Source organism: Phyllobates terribilis, unplaced genomic scaffold, assembly GCF_046119375.1.
Source record: "Phyllobates terribilis strain yellow unplaced genomic scaffold, ASM4611937v1 Scaffold_4__5_contigs__length_816908805, whole genome shotgun sequence".
Taxonomy (NCBI): Eukaryota; Metazoa; Chordata; class Amphibia; order Anura; family Dendrobatidae; genus Phyllobates; species Phyllobates terribilis.
The window spans coordinates 172,775,705-172,794,188 of record NW_027362764.1 but is presented as its reverse complement, the minus strand read 5'-3'; the positions used below and the strand labels follow the sequence as shown (position 1 = coordinate 172,794,188).

General features: G+C 45.1%; 1 protein-coding gene and 1 long non-coding RNA gene across 2 annotated transcripts in view; one reads left to right on the top strand and one right to left on the bottom strand.

Annotated features, from left to right (window-relative positions):
* The window catches only part of LOC141265187 (uncharacterized), a 54,880-nt gene extending 42,619 nt beyond the window's left edge, over positions 1 to 12,261 (bottom strand). Inside the window, exons 1-2 of the long non-coding RNA XR_012320063.1 lie at positions 12,056 to 12,261; positions 11,638 to 11,737 (exon numbers count right to left, since the gene is read on the bottom strand). This is a non-coding gene — a long non-coding RNA (uncharacterized lncRNA). The remainder of the gene's footprint in view (positions 1 to 11,637; positions 11,738 to 12,055) is intronic.
* The window catches only part of RFTN1 (raftlin, lipid raft linker 1), a 448,879-nt gene that overhangs the window by 381,991 nt on the left and 48,404 nt on the right, over positions 1 to 18,484 (top strand). Inside the window, exon 7 of the mRNA XM_073677942.1 lies at positions 3,810 to 3,925. Coding sequence (XP_073534043.1) covers positions 3,810 to 3,925 — 116 coding nt within the window. The remainder of the gene's footprint in view (positions 1 to 3,809; positions 3,926 to 18,484) is intronic.

The window sequence follows — 18,484 nt, the reverse complement described above, 5'->3', positions numbered from 1 at the left end:
CCTAGTAACCCGTTGTTTATCATGGTTACGAGCCTGCTAAAGTGAGCGGTAACCTCCCGCTCACTGTAGCAGAGTGGTAACCATGATAAACAACGGGTTACTAGGTGCGCGTGTGCCCCTAGTAACCCATTGTTTATCATGGTTACGAGCCTGCTAAAGTGAGCGGGAGGTTACAGCTCACTTTAGCAGGCTCGTAACCATGATAAACAACGGGTTACTAGGTGAGCGCGTGCCCCTAGTAACCCGATGTTTACCATGGTTACCAGCCTGCTAGGAGCAGGACATTGTGGAAAGATTCTTTCCACAATGTCGCTGCTCCCCTGATCGTTGGTGAGCCTGCCTGTTTGACAGCTCACCAGCGACCACATAGCGACGCAGCAACGATCCCTGACAGGTCATATCGTTGTCGGGATCGTTGCAGCGTCGCTAAGTGTGACGGGGCCTTTAGACTTCCTTAGTGGTAGGTACATTTAACGCACACCTTCCCAATCTTTACTGTACCTTGGGTTATTAAAGGCAGCAAGAGGAAAGGAACATCTGAGCAGAGAAGTCAGCAGGAGGCAAACAAAGGACAGCTATACTCGAGAAATAAAGAAATGATCACTTTAAAGGGGATCTCCAGTCTAAAATGACAAGTCTGCAGCCACCTTATGTGACTGCAGACTTGTGAATCTTCACATCACATGCACAGCGCTCTGTGAAGATTCTTCGGTGTCAACGCTGGGAACGGCGGTCACGTGACAGCAAGTAAGCGATATGCATACTCCCGGTCAGAACTCGACTACACTGTGTGCAGAATTATTAGGCAAGTTGTATTTTAGAGGATTATTTTTATTATTGATCAACAACTATGTTCTCAATCAACCCAAAAGACTCATAAATATCCAAGCTTAATATTTTTGGAAGTTGGAGTGGGCTTTTTTTCGATTTGGCTATCTTAGGAGCATATCTGTTTGTGCAGGTAACTATTACTGTGCAGAATTATTAGGCAACTTAATAAAAACCAAATATAATCCCATCTCACTTGTTTATTTTGACCAGGTAAACCAATATCAGTGCACAAAATTTAGAAATAAACATAAATTTATCAATATAGCCACCTTTCTTTATGGTGACACTCAACAGCCTCCATCCATAGATTCTGTCAGTTGCTTGATCTTTTTTCGATCAACATTGCGTGCAGCAGCCACCACAGCCTCCCAAACACTGTTCCGAGAGGTGTACTGTTTTCCCTCCCTGTAGATCTCACATTTTTGATGTACCACAGGTTCTCTATGGGGTTCAGATCAGGTAAACAAGGGGGCCATGTCATTATTTTTTCTTATTTTAGACCTTTACTGGCCTGCCACGCTGTGGAGTATTTGGATTCATGTGATGGAGCATTGTCCTGCATGAAAATTCATGTTTTTCTTGAATGATACCGACTTCTTCCTGTACTGCTGCTTGAAGAAGTTGTCTTCCAGAAACTGGCAGTAGGTCTGGGAGTTGAGCTTCACTCCATCCTCAACCAGAAAAGGTCCCACAAGTTCATCTTTGATGATACCAGCACATACCAGTACCCCACCTCCACCTTGCTGGTGTCTGAGTCGGAGTGGAGCTCTCTGTCCTCTATTGATCCAGCCTCTGGCCCATCCATCTGGCCCATCAAGAGTCACTCTCATTTCATCAGTCCATAAAACCTTTGAAAAATCAGTCTTAAGATATTTCTTGTCCCATTCTTGACGTTTTATCTTATGTTTCTTGTTCAAAGGTGGTCGTTCTTCAGCCTTCCTTACCTTGGCCATGTCCCTGAGTATCGCACACCTTGTGCTTTTTGATACTCCAGTAACGTTGCAGCTCTGAAATATGGCAAAACTGGTGGCGAATGGCATCTTGGCAGCTTCACGCTTGAGTTTCCTCAATTCATGGGCAGTTATTTTGCGCCTTTTTTGGCCAACACGCTTCTTGCGACCCTGTTGGCTATTTGCCATGAAACGCTTGATTGTTCGGTTATCACGCTTCAAAAGTTTGGAAATTTCAAGACTGCTGCATCCCTCTGCAAGACATCTCACAATTTTGGACTTTTCAGAGCCCGTCAAATCTCTCTTCTGACCCATTTTGCCAAAGGAAAGGAAGTTGCCTAATAATTAAGCACACCTTATATAGGGTGTTGATGTCATTAGTCAACACCTCTCCTCATTACAGAGATGCACATCCCCAGATTTACTTAATTGGTAGTTGGCTCTCAAGCCTATGCAGCTTGGAGTAGGACAACATGTATAAAAATTATCGAAGTGATCAAAATACGCATTTGCCTAATAATTCTGCACGCGGTGTAGACTGTTTCCGGCCTTGCGCAATACACTTGTATCGAATACGTCTGAAACAGTCTAGTCGGGTTCTGGCCGGTAGTATGCATATGGCTTACGTGCTGTCACGTGACCACTGTTCCCGGCGTTAACACCGGAGAATCCTCACAGAGCGCAGTGCGTGCGCCGGGAGGATTCACAAATCTGCAGTCAAATAGAGTGATTCATTTTAGACCCCTTTAATTAAGAGCTCCATACATACTACGTTCCCCAGTGGTTGACGAGCACCGGTCAGAAAGTCCAAAGTGGCCAGTTTTTGCTTTGCTTTTATTCCCTCTATTGCTGAGTATTCTTTTTTTCAATTTAAAAAGCACCTACTCTGGAGCAATAGGAATAAAATAGTGACGAGTCTTCTTTGAGTGGTTAAAGAGAATCTATCGGCAAGTTTTTTGCTACGTAATCTGACAGCAGCATGATGAAGGGACAGAGACCCTGATTCAAGTGATCAATCACTTAGTTTTCTGGGTGCAGCAGTTGTGATAAAATCACAGTTTTTTCTGCTGCAGATCTAGCAGAGCTCAAATTGTTGAGCTGTGTATAATCTCGCGCCCACCACTGATTGGCAGTTTTCTGTGTGCAATGTATATTAACAGAAAGGTGCTAATTAGTGCTGGGGGAGTGGTTGGACTAGGAGACATATGGTAGCTTGTCCTATAGTGATAATCTCTTGTGATGAGTGAACGTGCTTGAATAAGGGGTTATCCAAGCACGCTCGAACACTAACCGAGTATCTTCACCGCTGCTGCATATTGCGCATCTGTTTGACAGCCACAACACATGCATGGATTGCCTGTTTGTCAGACAATCTCTGCATGTGTTTCGGCTGTCGAACAGATGCAAAACATGCAGCAGTGGCAACTCAAACCTATTTTTTGAGCACGCTCCTGAACGTGCTCAGATAACCCCTTATACGAACTCTCGCTCATCACTAATAATCTCCTGCTGATAAAACACATTGTATTCAAATAGCAAAATGCAGCCCAGTAAGTGACACCTCTCTGGAATCAGGGACTTTGCCCCTACATCATGGTGCTCTCAGATTACATAACAAAAACCTGCTGTCAGATTCCCTGTAAGAGTTTCCACTAAATATACATTTAATATTAATTTACAGTATTGCAGCTCTGCCCCATTCAAAGGAATTGAACAAGACTCGTGATCAAGTTACCTGTAAAATTTTGTGAAGCTCCTGTTATAGCTGTAAAATCAAGCAAGTGATATTTGCACTTACAAATCAATTAAAAATAATATTTTTTGACTGATATTATTGTATGCTTATTGTATACAAATGTTTTTGATGATTAACAAGCATTGAGCATGCCCAATACAGGATAAATTAATTGTGGCAAAGTGTGCACTTAAAAAATGAATAACCTTTCCAAATATGGAGTATAAAGTGGTATAGATGATGTTCTGCGCATGTAACCATGTCTCTGAAAATACTTTTTGTTCACTCCACAGATATTTCATCAGAATTTACAGATGGTGTATTTATTTTTGAAGACTTTCCAGAGCAAGATCCAAAGACTGTAAAACGTTACGATGCCATTGTTGTGGAGCAATGGACCATCATTGAGGTTAGTCTCTGTTTTCTAATCACCAAGTAGATTTTCTGTCTGATATAAAGTAATTACCGTATCTATCTATATATTATATATCCATCTATCTGTCTGTCTGTCAGTAGAGTATATGAACTAAACACTTATGAGGTATTTTTTCTGACTTTCTTGAAGGATCTTGTATTTCTTATTGTGTGTGTTTTGTAAATTGTTTAATACCTATTATTATACCCATACGATTTCCATAATAATTAAAGTATAGGCAATGTTAGAGAGGGGTACATAATAGTGGGGTTGTGTTCTGATGGTCCATACAGCAACCTTTTTTTGAAGTAATACCAATATATCACAATATCTTGCTTATATACTGTGTATCTAGCCCACAGAGCACTTGGAAAATAATATGCTGCGTATACAGAAACATTTGCAAGGCCAAAATTACATAAAACTATTTTATTTAGAAAAAAAATGTCTCAGTGGTTAGCAGCACTGCTGTTTTGCAGCCCTGGGGTCCTGGGTGCAAATGTAGCACCCTGAGGATTCGGCTGCTACAGGGGTATTACACCTCAAGCCAGAGGTGTGGTATTCCACTCCCGGGTAAGGATGGAGTGTGGAACTGAGCTCAGTAGGCTGCATGCACTACACACATCCCATTTCCGGGGGACAGACCAATGGTACTCCCACTAGAGAAATGTGCAGGTACGACAGTGTCTGTCCCTGGCTGGAGTGGGAGGGGGGTGGAACATCCCAGTAGTGTAGGGGCAGATAGGGGGAGCAGTCTAGGTAATGCTAGGAGCTCATTGGGTGCTGGTCACCTGAGCTCACACATAGAGGGAGTATATAAGGTGGGCACCATCTTAGAACAGGGTCTTTTGTAGAGGTTTGGTCAGAGAAGCAGAGCAGCTCAGCCAGCTCCAAGGCCAAGAGAGAGAGAGAGGAGAAAGAAGGACCCAGAGGGGGAGAAGAGGGAACTCCAAGAACCCAAAATTAGACCAGAGGGTGAAGAGTTGGCACAAGGGTACCGGATCCCAAGCTGGTGGAGGGCCCTAATCCTTAGCCAGAGACCGGAGGTCGTGGGCAGGATCTGCCACGACCACCCACTAAATCCACCTGGAAGGCAAACCGTGAATAGGGTCAGGGAACCCAGAGACAAGGGTTTTACCAACAAGAGGCCCGAGGGAGCCGGACTTAGGTGGATCCCTGGTGGGGAAGGCCAGAGAGAAGGACAAGTCAGAAAGGGAGCTCAGGACCACGCTCCAGAATCACCTGGGGGTTGGCCGAGTCCAGGACCTGGTGGACGCAGCACGGCTCGGGCGGTCACTCAAGGCCGGAGTGACCAACACAAAAGCAGTAAGTAAAACCCTGAACTGCACAGCCCGACTCGGAGTCTTATTACCACTCTCACTGCACCACCACAACCACCACCCTCTACAACTGACCCCCTGAGGCTATACCCCTCCCGTTGGGGGTTATACTACCTGAGCTGCACACACACCACCAGCCTCAGCGGACCCTGCTGCAGCGGCGGCCGTAGTGACCGCAAATCAACGGGTGGCGTAGTCGACACTAAAGAACATCCAGCAACATCTGTAGGACTGCCACACACTGAGCTTGACACCCTGGGCACGGACCGGGTCACCGCCACTCGGAGACTACAACCCCCATCTGATCCGGCTCCGGGTATCCCCCAAACAACACTGGCCCAGGGGGCGCGTCAACTTTGGCGTAGTCGGCAGGATTACGTGCCCGCAACAACCGGGTACTGCGTGCCTGAAGAAAAGTTCACCGTTACCTTGAAAAGAAGTCTCCCGCCGGTTCCGGAGGGTCCCCGCCAACGGACCCCATCACAGGTCGTTTCCCGCCGGTTGTCCGCCATTTGCAGCTTTTTCCCGCCATCCATGGAGTTTCCCGCCACTGGGAGACAATTCCCGCCATTTCCAAAGATTTCCCGCCTTGGAAGAGCGGACGCCATTATGGGCGTGCCAGTGGGTGGCAAGAGGCCACCTCCCATCGTGGGCCAGGTCGAAGAATGGCGCCAAAAGCGGAAACCGCGCCCACCAACAGAGACTGTGATGCTGGAAGTGTCCATCAGCGTAAGAGAACTGCCCCTGGAACTGACAATCACAAAGTTGCCCCGGGACCACCCTCAATGTGGGCGGAGACAGAACAAGAGAACGAAGATGGGTGTCGCCTGGAGCAGTCTGGAGAGAGCGCACCCGGAGACAAGAAGTCTGGAGAAGAGTCCAGAGAAAGCCTACCCGGAGATGGAGGGAGAGTCAGGCAGCACCGACCCAGTGGTCAGGAGCCTGCTACAAGCCACAACTCCACTAGGCCTAGTGGAGGTCCTGGCACAGCTCCCCCGAGACCGGGAGTGTGCACAGACTGCGCTGGAGGGCCTCGCACGGAGGATGGCCCGGGTGCAGCAAGAGACGTTGGCGGAGTGAAGCCGAGAGATGGCCCAGCAGACCGGAACCCGTCAGCGGAGCACGCCACCCGAGACGAGGAGACAGACCGCCTCTGAGGATGGTGCAGGAGGACTCAAGGCCGGAGACGGCGCCGAGAAGGGAGCTGAACGGACGGAGGCAGGTAAAGGGGACGTCTCTACCCCGAGCCGGGAAACCGTGTACCTGCCCCAGCTCCCCGTCGCAGAGCCCGAAATTCCCCCTGCCGTGCCCGTCGCTGCATCGTCACCGCCGCAGACTAGGCCTCAACCGGAAACCGCGGCCGCGACCCCTGTGATGTCACGCGCTTCGACCCTGAGCGCGGCAAAGCAGGAAATACCATTGGCCTGGTCGCAAGGCCTAGTACCCCCGGGCGCCGCCATTCCAACAGCGCCCCCTACCTCCGCGGAGCCACCAGCCTGGTCGCAGGGCCGAGTAACCACGGGCGCCGCCGTTCTTACGGTGCCCTTTTCCTTTAGCGTGCCCCAAGCCTGGTCGCAAGGCCTGGTCAACCCGGGCGCCGCTACCACCACAGCGCCCATAACACCTAAAGTACCGCACCTGGGTGAGGACCTGTTCGCCCAGCATACGTGCCCGGATGGGCAGCCCTTCATATGGCCACCGGAGTTTCACCATCCCCGACTCCGGAAAGAAAGACCCCTAGATGAACCCCTGATTCCGGTTCCGAAGCCCGTCAGGAGGACCCAGCCCCCGCTAGAGGAGGCACAGTTTGAGTGGGACCCCACCGGAGGAGACCTCATGGGGTTCACTCAGGAGACTCGGGCGGCCGCAGCGGAGCGTGCAGAGTGCTGCCGCCAGCAGCTCAAGGTCTTCGAGAAGGAGCGGAGAGAGAGACGGGTCCGGGAACAGCAAGCACAGATAAGGAGCGCGGAGCAGAAGAGCCGGACCAGGAGGAACCCCCGTGCAGCTCATGGTCCCCGTACCACCGGGACTGTGATTAAATTCAACCTGCAGCATGGGTGGGGCTTCATAAAAGACCATCATACCCCCGGCGACGTCTTTGTCACACGCAGAGACGTAGAAAGCCATCTGCCGGAGGGACACAGAGGTCGTGACCTGTACGTAGGGGACGAGGTCACCTTCACCCGGCACAAGTGTGCCAAAGGACCCTACGCCCTCCATGTACATCGCTTGACGGAGGAGGAGCTGCGGTGTGAGGAGGAGCAAGAGGACCCGGACGGGTCTGAAGATAAAGAAGGAGCAGGAGGACGCCGTCGTTAAAGTACGGTAAAGAGACTGTAAATAGTTACCCATCGGGGTACAGTGAACTGTTGCTGCTTTAAATAAGTCCCCGTTGGGACAAGAGTGAACTGTTAACCCGTGTGTCCCTATTCCCATTACCTGGCCGAGGACTGAGAGCGGCCATATTCCCCTTGTATATAGTTGCGCTTCCTAAGGCGCCCCCTACCGGTTTTATAGTAAACTGTTGTTTTTCTTAAAGAGACTGTCGCGCTTTTCCCGGTCACAAGTTGCACCGTGGCCGGAGGAGCAAGAGTGTTTACAAGGACGTTATTTATGAAGAGTTTTTATGAAAAGTTTTATGTGATGTTTTATATGTTTATGTTTATGAAAAAAAAATGTATGTTTTGGATGTTTTTATATCTTACAGCCCGAGGACATGCTGTGATTTACCAGGGGGGAATGTAGCACCCTGAGGATTCGGCTGCTACAGGGGTATTACACCTCAAGCCAGAGGTGTGGTATTCCACTCCCGGGTAAGGATGGAGTGTGGAACTGAGCTCAGTAGGCTGCATGCACTACACACATCCCATTTCCGGGGGACAGACCAATGGTACTCCCACTAGAGAAATGTGCAGGTACGACAGTGTCTGTCCCTGGCTGGAGTGGGAGGGGGGTGGAACATCCCAGTAGTGTAGGGGCAGATAGGGGGAGCAGTCTGGGTAATGCTAGGAGCTCATTGGGTGCTGGTCACCTGAGCTCACACATAGAGGGAGTATATAAGGTGGGCACCATCTTAGAACAGGGTCTTTTGTAGAGGTTTGGTCAGAGAAGCAGAGCAGCTCAGCCAGCTCCAAGGCCAAGAGAGAGAGAGAGGAGAAAGAAGGACCCAGAGGGGGAGAAGAGGGAACTCCAAGAACCCAAAATTAGACCAGAGGGTGAAGAGTTGGCACAAGGGTACCGGATCCCAAGCTGGTGGAGGGCCCTAATCCTTAGCCAGAGACCGGAGGTCGTGGGCAGGATCTGCCACGACCACCCACTAAATCCACCCGGAAGGCAAACCGTGAATAGGGTCAGGGAACCCAGAGACAAGGGTTTTACCAACAAGAGGCCCGAGGGAGCCGGACTTAGGTGGATCCCTGGTGGGGAAGGCCAGAGAGAAGGACAAGTCAGAAAGGGAGCTCAGGACCACGCTCCAGAATCACCTGGGGGTTGGCCGAGTCCAGGACCTGGTGGACGCAGCACGGCTCGGGCGGTCACTCAAGGCCGGAGTGACCAACACAAAAGCAGTAAGTAAAACCCTGAACTGCACAGCCCGACTCGGAGTCTTATTACCACTCTCACTGCACCACCACAACCACCACCCTCTACAACTGACCCCCTGAGGCTATACCCCTCCCGTTGGGGGTTATACTACCTGAGCTGCACACACACCACCAGCCTCAGCGGACCCTGCTGCAGCGGCGGCCGTAGTGACCGCAAATCAACGGGTGGCGTAGTCGACACTAAAGAACATCCAGCAACATCTGTAGGACTGCCACACACTGAGCTTGACACCCTGGGCACGGACCGGGTCACCGCCACTCGGAGACTACAACCCCCATCTGATCCGGCTCCGGGTATCCCCCAAACAACACTGGCCCAGGGGGCGCGTCACAAATCTCACCAAGGACAACATCTGCAAGGAGTTTGTATGTTCTCCCAGTGCTTGCGTGGGTTTCCCTCCGGGTTCTCTGGTTTTCTCCCACACAAAAATAAAGTGATAAAGAACTTAGATTATGAGCCCCCATGAAGACAGTGATGATGATGTCTGTAAAGTGCTGTGGAAATAAATAGCACTATTGTAAGGTTTCATTTGGAGAGTGGAGACTTTGGAAACAATTACCACCAGTGAACCACGTGATGCAGTGACAATGTCTTCCCTCGCACTAAGGATACTGCTGCTTTGGAGGCCGGTGACAATGGCTTGTGATATAGTGGAGTGGAGGAAGCAGGAGAGGCCATTATAGTTAACAACAGAACATCTATTACTGAGGTAGATGAACTTGAAAGAACAGAACAGATGACTGACATCAGATTGAATGGTATTCACACTTGGCTTTGACAGAGTTTTCATACAGATAGTTATACATGGCAGGAGTTTACATTTCTTCTCCAAGATGATCTCACAGCCATATGAATCCATTTTCACAACATCCATCTTTACTACTTCCCGCACACCGGCTGCAGCAGCTACTTTTCCAGATGCTCCCAAGAGGAAAGAAAAATAATTCCTTCTCTAAATCCTCCACACTAGGTTGGCACTTATATTCCACCACTGTATATATACAGGCGGCTTTATCTAACCCACAGCAGTCTCAGGACTTCTAAAAGCTCTGCATCGCCTTGGTTCCCAACTATGTTCCTGTTCGGGCCTCTCCCAGCTTCCCACTAGGTTGTACTCACCTCTAGGCCACATTCACACAGTCAGTATTTGGTCAGTGGTGACGTGTTTCTATTATACTTTTCCTCTGACTGTTCCTCTTCTGGTTTTGGTTTACAAATACTGATGTAAAATACTGACCACATACTGAAAGTGTGAATGTGGCCCTAGGATAATGCTTCTGCCACTTTCTTGGAGGATTCCCGGTTGACTGACTCTACTTTCTGTCTGGCTGATGTTCACCTGTGTTGTAAGTACAGGCACTCTGATGTACTAGGCCTCAACAGACCCTTCTATAGCTGAAGCTCCTCCTTGAACCTCTCACTAGTTTGCTAACACTTTGTTATCCAAAACTTCTGCATCTGTAGACCGAGTACCGAGGGGGTCTCTCACAGAGCACAGCGGACCGAGGACAAAGGATACTAGAGACAAGTTGTTGGGGTAACACCTTTTTACTAAAGACTGGAACTGGGTTGCCCCGGCAATGCAAATAAGGAACAACAATAAATCTCACACACACCTAGCTGAATATAGCTAGGACCCTTGCGCTCCACAATCGGCAGGCCCAGGATGTACTTATAACAGAACTATAATTTGCCTACCCAGTGGTTTCGCCTAATGCAGTAACCGAGCGTTACCCAGAGGAATGATGTAAACTGATGGGTGCACAAGGCGGCCCGTACAGTGGTGTAGTGCAAGAGTTAACAAACTTAACCAATCTCTATGTTTACAATACAGTTATACTAACTATACACCATCTCAGCACAAGGGGGAGTCTCTAACTAAGGTTCGCCCAAGACCTGTCTACAACCAATGTCTTTGAGAAATGGTGTTTGGCGCCAAACTATTCCTGCTATTTGCATGTACCAACAGGATCCTGTGGTGATACCTGAGCTCAGATGTTACCGGCCAGTAACTGCTCTCTGGTGAAGCTGGAGTCTGAGGAGAGGGTCCTCCACACAGCTCACTCTTACACATCTAGCAATGTCATGAAAGTACACCTATGAATGAATGCAACAGTTGAGAAATGCATTAACATAGCACAATATAATCTCTAAATGATCTTCAGGGGGTTCAGATTATGCTTCACTTTATTACACTATATAAGTAAGTAAAATAAATAAGCTGAATGGCCATTCTTGAATCCAGTAAAAAGGCATCTGCAACCAACTGAGTACATATAAGCAACAATAAAAGGATCAAAGTGTTGTAATAATCCATTTAGAGGATACATTGTGAGCTCGATAAACCCGGAACATGGGGACCCCTTTGAAGTAATTAAACATGATAATAAGATGGGGAGAAAGCTCAGAAATTTAAATGCTGAGGGAATGGAAGAAGAGTGGGACAGAAAAATGAGAAAAATAGAAGAATGAGAAAACTGAAAAAAAATTTTGGAGAACTAATGTGCAGTGTTGAAAAAAAAAGATAGAAGTCTGGAAAATATCATATAAGTTCTAAACGATATCCTCCTAATGCTGAAATTCCAGCAGTTCTTTTGTGGTCTTTTACAACATGGCGCCATGAAAAGTTAAAGGCATGCTCTACATATTAGTACTTCAGTGTAACCTCACGTAATGTTTTCATTAAGCATTTCTATTTTTATTGAATTTGCATATACATTATTAGTTGGAATGTAGGTCACAACCTAAAAGCATGCAAAATACCTTAATCAATTAGATAAGTGCTGTTTCATTTCATTATGGTGTGGTCTGGTCTACATAACAAGAAGCTCTGAGATTTCTGCTGTCTGCTATTTTCTGATCGCTACAGGGAAAGAAAAAAAATAACAATCCATATATATTGTAATAGTGTTTTACTTTCTTGTTTGCTTAGAGTATTTTTACTTTTTTCTTTCAAATTATGCTCTATATATATATATTCATTATATAGACTAAGTAGACTATGAATGCTGTGTTTTTACATTTCAGGACATTATAAATAAATTTTCATCCGGCCTTTAGAAGGTTTTAAAATTAGGTAAATGGATGAATAAAAAAAAGGGAAAAGGAGAAAAGAAAGGGGGGCGCAGATCTAAGTGTAATATTTTAACAATATCGAATTAGAAATAAAAATTGCTCTCACCTTTGTGGTGTCTTGTTATCCAGCATGTATCCCTGTCTTTAGGGAGTGGAGTAGTTGTCTGGATCTGCTGGCCTGCAGCTCAAAAACAGGTAAAACGAGCTCCTTTGCAGGAGACTCGTCAGAAAGTGCAAGAAAAAGTTTCCAGTTTGTCAGGGAGCGCTTCCAGGTGATTCATTACTTACTCCAAATCTTTCAGGAATAATCCAGTTTATTTTTATATAAACAACGCGTTTCGGCTATACATAGCATTAGCCTTCATCAGGTAAAATGGGATTTTACCTGATGAAGGCTAATGTTATGTATAGCCGAAACGCGTTGTTTATATAACAATAAACTGGATTATTCCTGAAAGATTTGGAGTAAGTAATGAATCACCTGGAAGCGCTCCCTGACAATCTGGAAACTTTTTCTTGCAAAATTAGGTAAATAGAATCTCAGATGAACAACACCATGTGAGAAATTACACCATGGCATTATTCATTTAACAAAAGTAGGGCAAAATGCAGAATCAGCGTATGAAAAAGGAAGTACATTTTTACTACTTCCATAGGAATGAAGCCAGTAAGTAGCAGTCATGTGCTGCTAATCAAATGCCCTTGAGTAATTGTTCATCACCAAATGTGACCAACTTTATAAAAGCAGAAGTTTGGGCAGTTAGCTGGAGCATTCAGACGTATTTTAACTCAATGCCATGTAGGAGAGACATCACTAATGATCTTAGAGAAGCAATTGTTGCTGCCCATGAATATAAAAAGGTTCATAAGGCCATTTCCAAACAATACTGAGTACACCATTTCGGAATGAGAAAAAAAGTTCCAGACAGTTGACAAACTTTCCAGGAGTGATCGACCTATTATATTCACCCCAAGGTCAGACCGTAAAATGCTCAGCGAATATGTTAAAAAAACAAGAACTACAACTCACACTCTAAATGCCTCAGTTAGCATGTTAAATGTTCACATTCACGGTGCAAATAGAAAAATACTGAAAAAATGTTGCCAGGAGAAAGCTTCTTCTTTATAAAAATAATCTGTGCCGTGCACCGCCAACAGCATTTAAATGAGAATAGTTAGATTAGTGAAGTGATGTGATAGGCCAGTCCTAAAGAGATGTGGTTTTAAGGCATTTTTAAAACTGTGGATACTGTGAATTAACCCGATTATCAGAAGTATTGTATTCCAGAGAACTGGCGCAGCATAAGTAACATCTTGGAGATAGGAGTGGGAATTTTGGATTATGAAAGATGTTAGTGTTAGATTATCAGTAGAATGGAGAGCACAGGTACAGTGCTAGACAGAGATGAGGGGGGAGATGCAGAACTGTGGAGAACTTTGTGGGTTAGTAACATAGTAACATAGTTTTTAAGGTTGAAGGAAGACTAAGTCCATTTAGTTCAACCCATAGCCTAACATGTTGATCCAGAGGAAGGCAAAAAAAAACATGTGGCAAACACTAAGCTCCACTTTGGGGAAGAAATTCCTTCCCGACTCCATACGACAATCAGACTAGTTCCTTGGATCAACGCCCTATCAAGGAATCTAATATATATAACCTGTAATATTATACTTTTCAAGAAAGACATCCATGCCCTTCTTAAATGTTAGTAGTGAATCACTCATTACAACATCATGCGGCAGAGAGTTCCATAGTCTCACTGCTCTTAAAGTAAAGAATCCCCATCTGTGATTATGATTAAACCTTCTTTCCTCCAGACGTAGAAGATGCTCCCTTGTCCCCGTCTCTGTCCTCAGAGTAAAAAGATCAGTAGAAAGGTCTTTGTACTGTCCCCTCATATACTTGTACATAGTAATAAGATCACCCCTAAGCCTTCGTTTTTCCACAGTAAATAACCCCAAGTGTAATAACCTGTCTTGGTATTGCAGACCCCCCAGTCCTCTAATAACCTTGGTCGCTCTTCTCTGCACCCTCTGTAGTTCAGCTATGTCTTTCTTATACACCGGAGACCAGCACTGTACACAGTATTCTAAGTGTGGTCGCACTAATGACTTGTAAAGAGGTAAAATTATCTTCTCCTCATGAGCATCTATGCCTCTTTTAATGCATCCCATTATTTTATTTGCCTTTGCAGCAGCTGCCTGACACTGGCCACTAAACGTGAGCTTGTCGTCCACCAATACACCCAGGTCTTTTTCAGTTACAGTTTTGCCCAGTGTTTTACAATTAAGCATATAATTATACATTTATTTCCTATGCCCAAGTGCATTACCTTACATTTATCCCCATTAAAGCTCATTTGCCATTTATTAGCCCAAGCTTCTAGTTTACATAGATCCTCCTGTAATATAAAACTGTCCTCCTCTGTATTGATTACCCTGCAGAGTTTTAGTGTCATCTGCAAATATTGAAATATTACTCTGTATGCCCCCTACAAGGTCATTAATAAATATGTTAAAAAGAAGGGGGCCCAATACTGACCCCTGTGGTACCCCACTGTTAACTGAGACCCAGTCTGAGTGTTTTCCATTAATAACCACCCTTTGTTTCCTATCACTGAGCCAATTCTAAACCCACATACATATATTTTCCCCTATCCCCATTGTTCTCATTTTATGTATCAACCTTTTGTGTGGAACCGTATCAAAAGCTTTTGAAAAGTCCATATACACAACATCCACTGCATTTCCTTGGTCCAGTCCGGAACTTGCCTCCTCATAAAAACTGATCAGATTAGTTTGACAGGAACGGTCCCTCGTAAACCCATGTTGATATTGGGTCATGAGGTTATTCTTCTTCAGATACTCTAGTATAGCATCTCTTAGGAAACCCTCCAGGATTTTACCCACAGTAGAGGTTAAGCTTACCGGCCTATAATTTCCAAGTTCAGTTTTTGTCCCCTTTTTGAGTATTGGCACCACATTTGCATACGCCAGTCCTGTGGTACAGACCCTGTTATTATGGAATCTTTAAAAGATTAAAAACAATGGTCTATCTATGACGTTACTTAATTCCTGCAGTACTCGCGGGTGTATCCCATCCGGGCCTGGGGATTTGTCAACTTTAGTGATTTTTAGACACCGCCGTACTTCCTGCTGGGTTAAGCAAGTGACATTAAATGGAGAATTTTTGTTATCACTAATCATGTTTTCTGTCATGCGATTTTCTTGTGTAAATACGGTTGAAAAAAAATCATTTAGCATATTGGCTTTTTCCTCATCCTCATCCACCATTTCCCCCAGACTATTTTTAAGGGGGCCAACACTATCATTTTTTAGTTTTTTATTATTTATGTAGTTAAATAATATTTTGGGATTATTTTTACTTTCTCTGGCAATGAGTCTCTCTGCCTCAATCTTTGCTGCCTTGATTTGGTTTTTACAGAATTTATTTAATTTTCTGTATTTATTTAATGCCTCATCACTACCTACTTGCTTTAGTTCTCTAAATGCTTTTTTTTGTCATTTATTGTGCCCCTTACAGCTCTATTTAGCCATAGTGGTTTCCTCCTATTTCTAGCATGTTTATTCCCATAGGGTATATATTGTACACAGGTCCTATTCAGGATGTTGATAAATGTCTCTCATTTGCTTTGTGTAGTTTTATGTCTCAGGATATCGTCCCAGTTTATTTCACTAAGATCATCTCTCAACCGTTGGAAATTTGCCTTCCTGAAGTTTAGTGTCCTTGTAACCCCTCTACTACACATCTTATTAAAGGTTACATGAAAACTTATTATTTTGTGATCACTATTACCCAAGTGACCCCCAACTCGTATATTTGATATGCAGTCTGGCCTATTGGTTAATATTAGGTCTAGCAGTGCCCCCCTTCTTGTTGGGTCCTGAACCAGTTGTAAAAGGTAATTGTCTCTCATAGTTGTCAATAACCTATTACCTTTGCTTGAACTACAGGTTTCTGTCCCCCAATGTATTTCAGGGTAGTTGGAGTCCCCCATAATAATGACTTCTCCTTGAGTCTCTGCTTCATCTATTTGCTTTACGAGGATATTCTCCGCTGCTTCAATTATTTTTGGAGACTTATAACAAACCCCTATCAGTAATTTATTATTTTTTCCCCCTCCCCTTATCTCCACCCACAGGGACTCTACATTTCCATTAGATTCACATATATCCTCCCACAAGATGGGTTTTAAGGATGATTTTTCATATAAACACCCCCCGCCTCGCTTGTTTGCACGGTCATTTCTGAACAGACTATAGCCCTGTAAATTAACTGCCCAGTCATGGCTCTCGTCCAGCCACGTCTCAGATATCCCCACCATGTCATAATTATTTTCCAACAAAATTAATTCTAATTCCTCCATTTTGTTGGTGAGGCTTCTGGCATTAGTGTACTTGCATTTTATGTATGATAAGTATTTGTTGTATTCTGTAATGGATGTGCAACCAGTGCATTGACTGCGACATTGTGGAGACATCTGTTTATTGGCTGAACAGAAATATGATCCTGGCTGCTGCATTCAGGGTAGATTTGAGAGGGAAGGGTTTAGTAAGAGGGAGACTGATTAGTAGAGAATTGCAGTAGTCCAGTTGAAAATGAATAAGGTAGACACTAAGACATGGAGTCGGAGCTCATTTTGGTGGAGTCGGTATAAAATGGACCGACTCCTAAAATATGTAATAAATTGGGTGCAGTAGTTCAATGCAGTTTGTGGGGAATATTTTTTCATAAGAATTTGGGAAAGTTATTAAATGTCCTATAAATGTCTGTCCTATTCCTGATCTAAGGGTCTAGACTTTTGCCTAAGATTAATCTGTGCTACAGAAAATTTATTACTTAAACATGAGCCATGTATGAGGGAGTCGGAGTCGGTGGCATGGAAATTGAGGAGTCGGAGGTTTGGTTTACCGACTCCACAGCCCTGGTTGAGACGGCAACAACTGTTGGCACAATTATTAGAAAATAAGAGAAACACAAGATGACTGTCAATCTTCCTCGGTCTGGGGCTCCCTGCAAGGCTCCGGGTAAGGATGATTCTGTGAAAGGTCAGGAATCAACCCAGAACTACACGGGAAGAACTGGTCAATGACCTAAAGTGAGCTGGGACCACAGTCTCCAACATTACCGTTAGACACTACACCATCATGGATTAAACTCCTGCATGACACACAAGATCCCCCTGCTTATGCCAGCACATGTCCAGGCCCGTTTGAAGTTCGCCAATGACCATCTGGATGATCCAGAGGAGGCATGTGAGAAGGTCATGTGATCAGATGAGACCAAAATAGAACTTTTTGGTATCAACTCCACTCGCCATGTTTGGAGGAAGGAGAAAGATGAGTACAACCCCAAGAACACTGTCCCAACCATGAAGCATGGTGGGGGAAACACATACTTTGGGGGTACTTTTCTGCAAAGGGATAGGACGACTGCGCCGTATTGAAGAGAAGATGGATGGGGTCATGTATTGTGAGATTCTGGCCAACAACCTCCTTCCCTCAGGAAGAGCATTGAAGATGGGTCGTAACTGGGTTTTCCAGCATGACTATGACCCAAAACACACAGCCAAGGCATCTAAGGAGTGGCTCTGTAAGAAGCATTTCAAGGTTCTGGGGTGGCCTAGCCAGTCTCCAGACCTGAACCCAATAGAAAATTTTTAGATGGAACTGAAACTCAATGTTGCCCAGGGACAGCCCCGAAACCTGAAAGACCTGGAGAAGATCTGTATGGAGGAGTGGGCCAAAACTCCTGCTGCAGTGTGTGCAAACTTGGTCAAGAACTACAGGAAACGTCTGACCTCTGTAATTGCAAAGAAAGGTTTCTGTACCAAATATTAAATTCTGTTTTTCTATTGTATCAAATACTTATTTCATGCAATAAAATGCAAATTAGTGATGTAAAAATCATACAATGTGATTTTCTGGATTCTTTTAAGATTCTGTCTCTCACAGGTGAAGTGTACCTACGATAAAAATTACAGACCTCTCCATTTTTGTAGGTGGAAAAACTTGCAAAATCGGCAGTGTATCAAATGCTTATTTTCCCCACTGTATGTGACATGAACATGTGAGTGATTGGATATAGGCAGGGATGGAAAGATCTGAGTCAAATGTAACCCCAAGACAGCGGGTGTACTTATAGCGAGTTCTTGTTAAGTCGTAATGTAGGTATGGGTTTACTAAGTGTTAACTCTTCCTCTGTGCAAAGTATTAATAGTCAGAATATTTTAAAGAAAAAAGAACATTAAGAAACCCTCATCCTGCATCTCAGTCTGTAGAGGTTGTAGTTGTGGTTTGATGAGAAAGAAAGCAAGTGAGGCTGCTATGAGGCGAGCAAGGCACCTGCTACGTTTCCTGTAAGGTAGTGCGGTGCACGTCTGATCAGACACCAGTCTCTGCATTCTATAATTGACTTCTGTAAGGAAGAGCTCCGGCGACGCATGTATTGCTTTTAGTCATTTCAGCTGCCTAATTCAAATCACATTCTGAAAATCAGTTTTGACACACCATT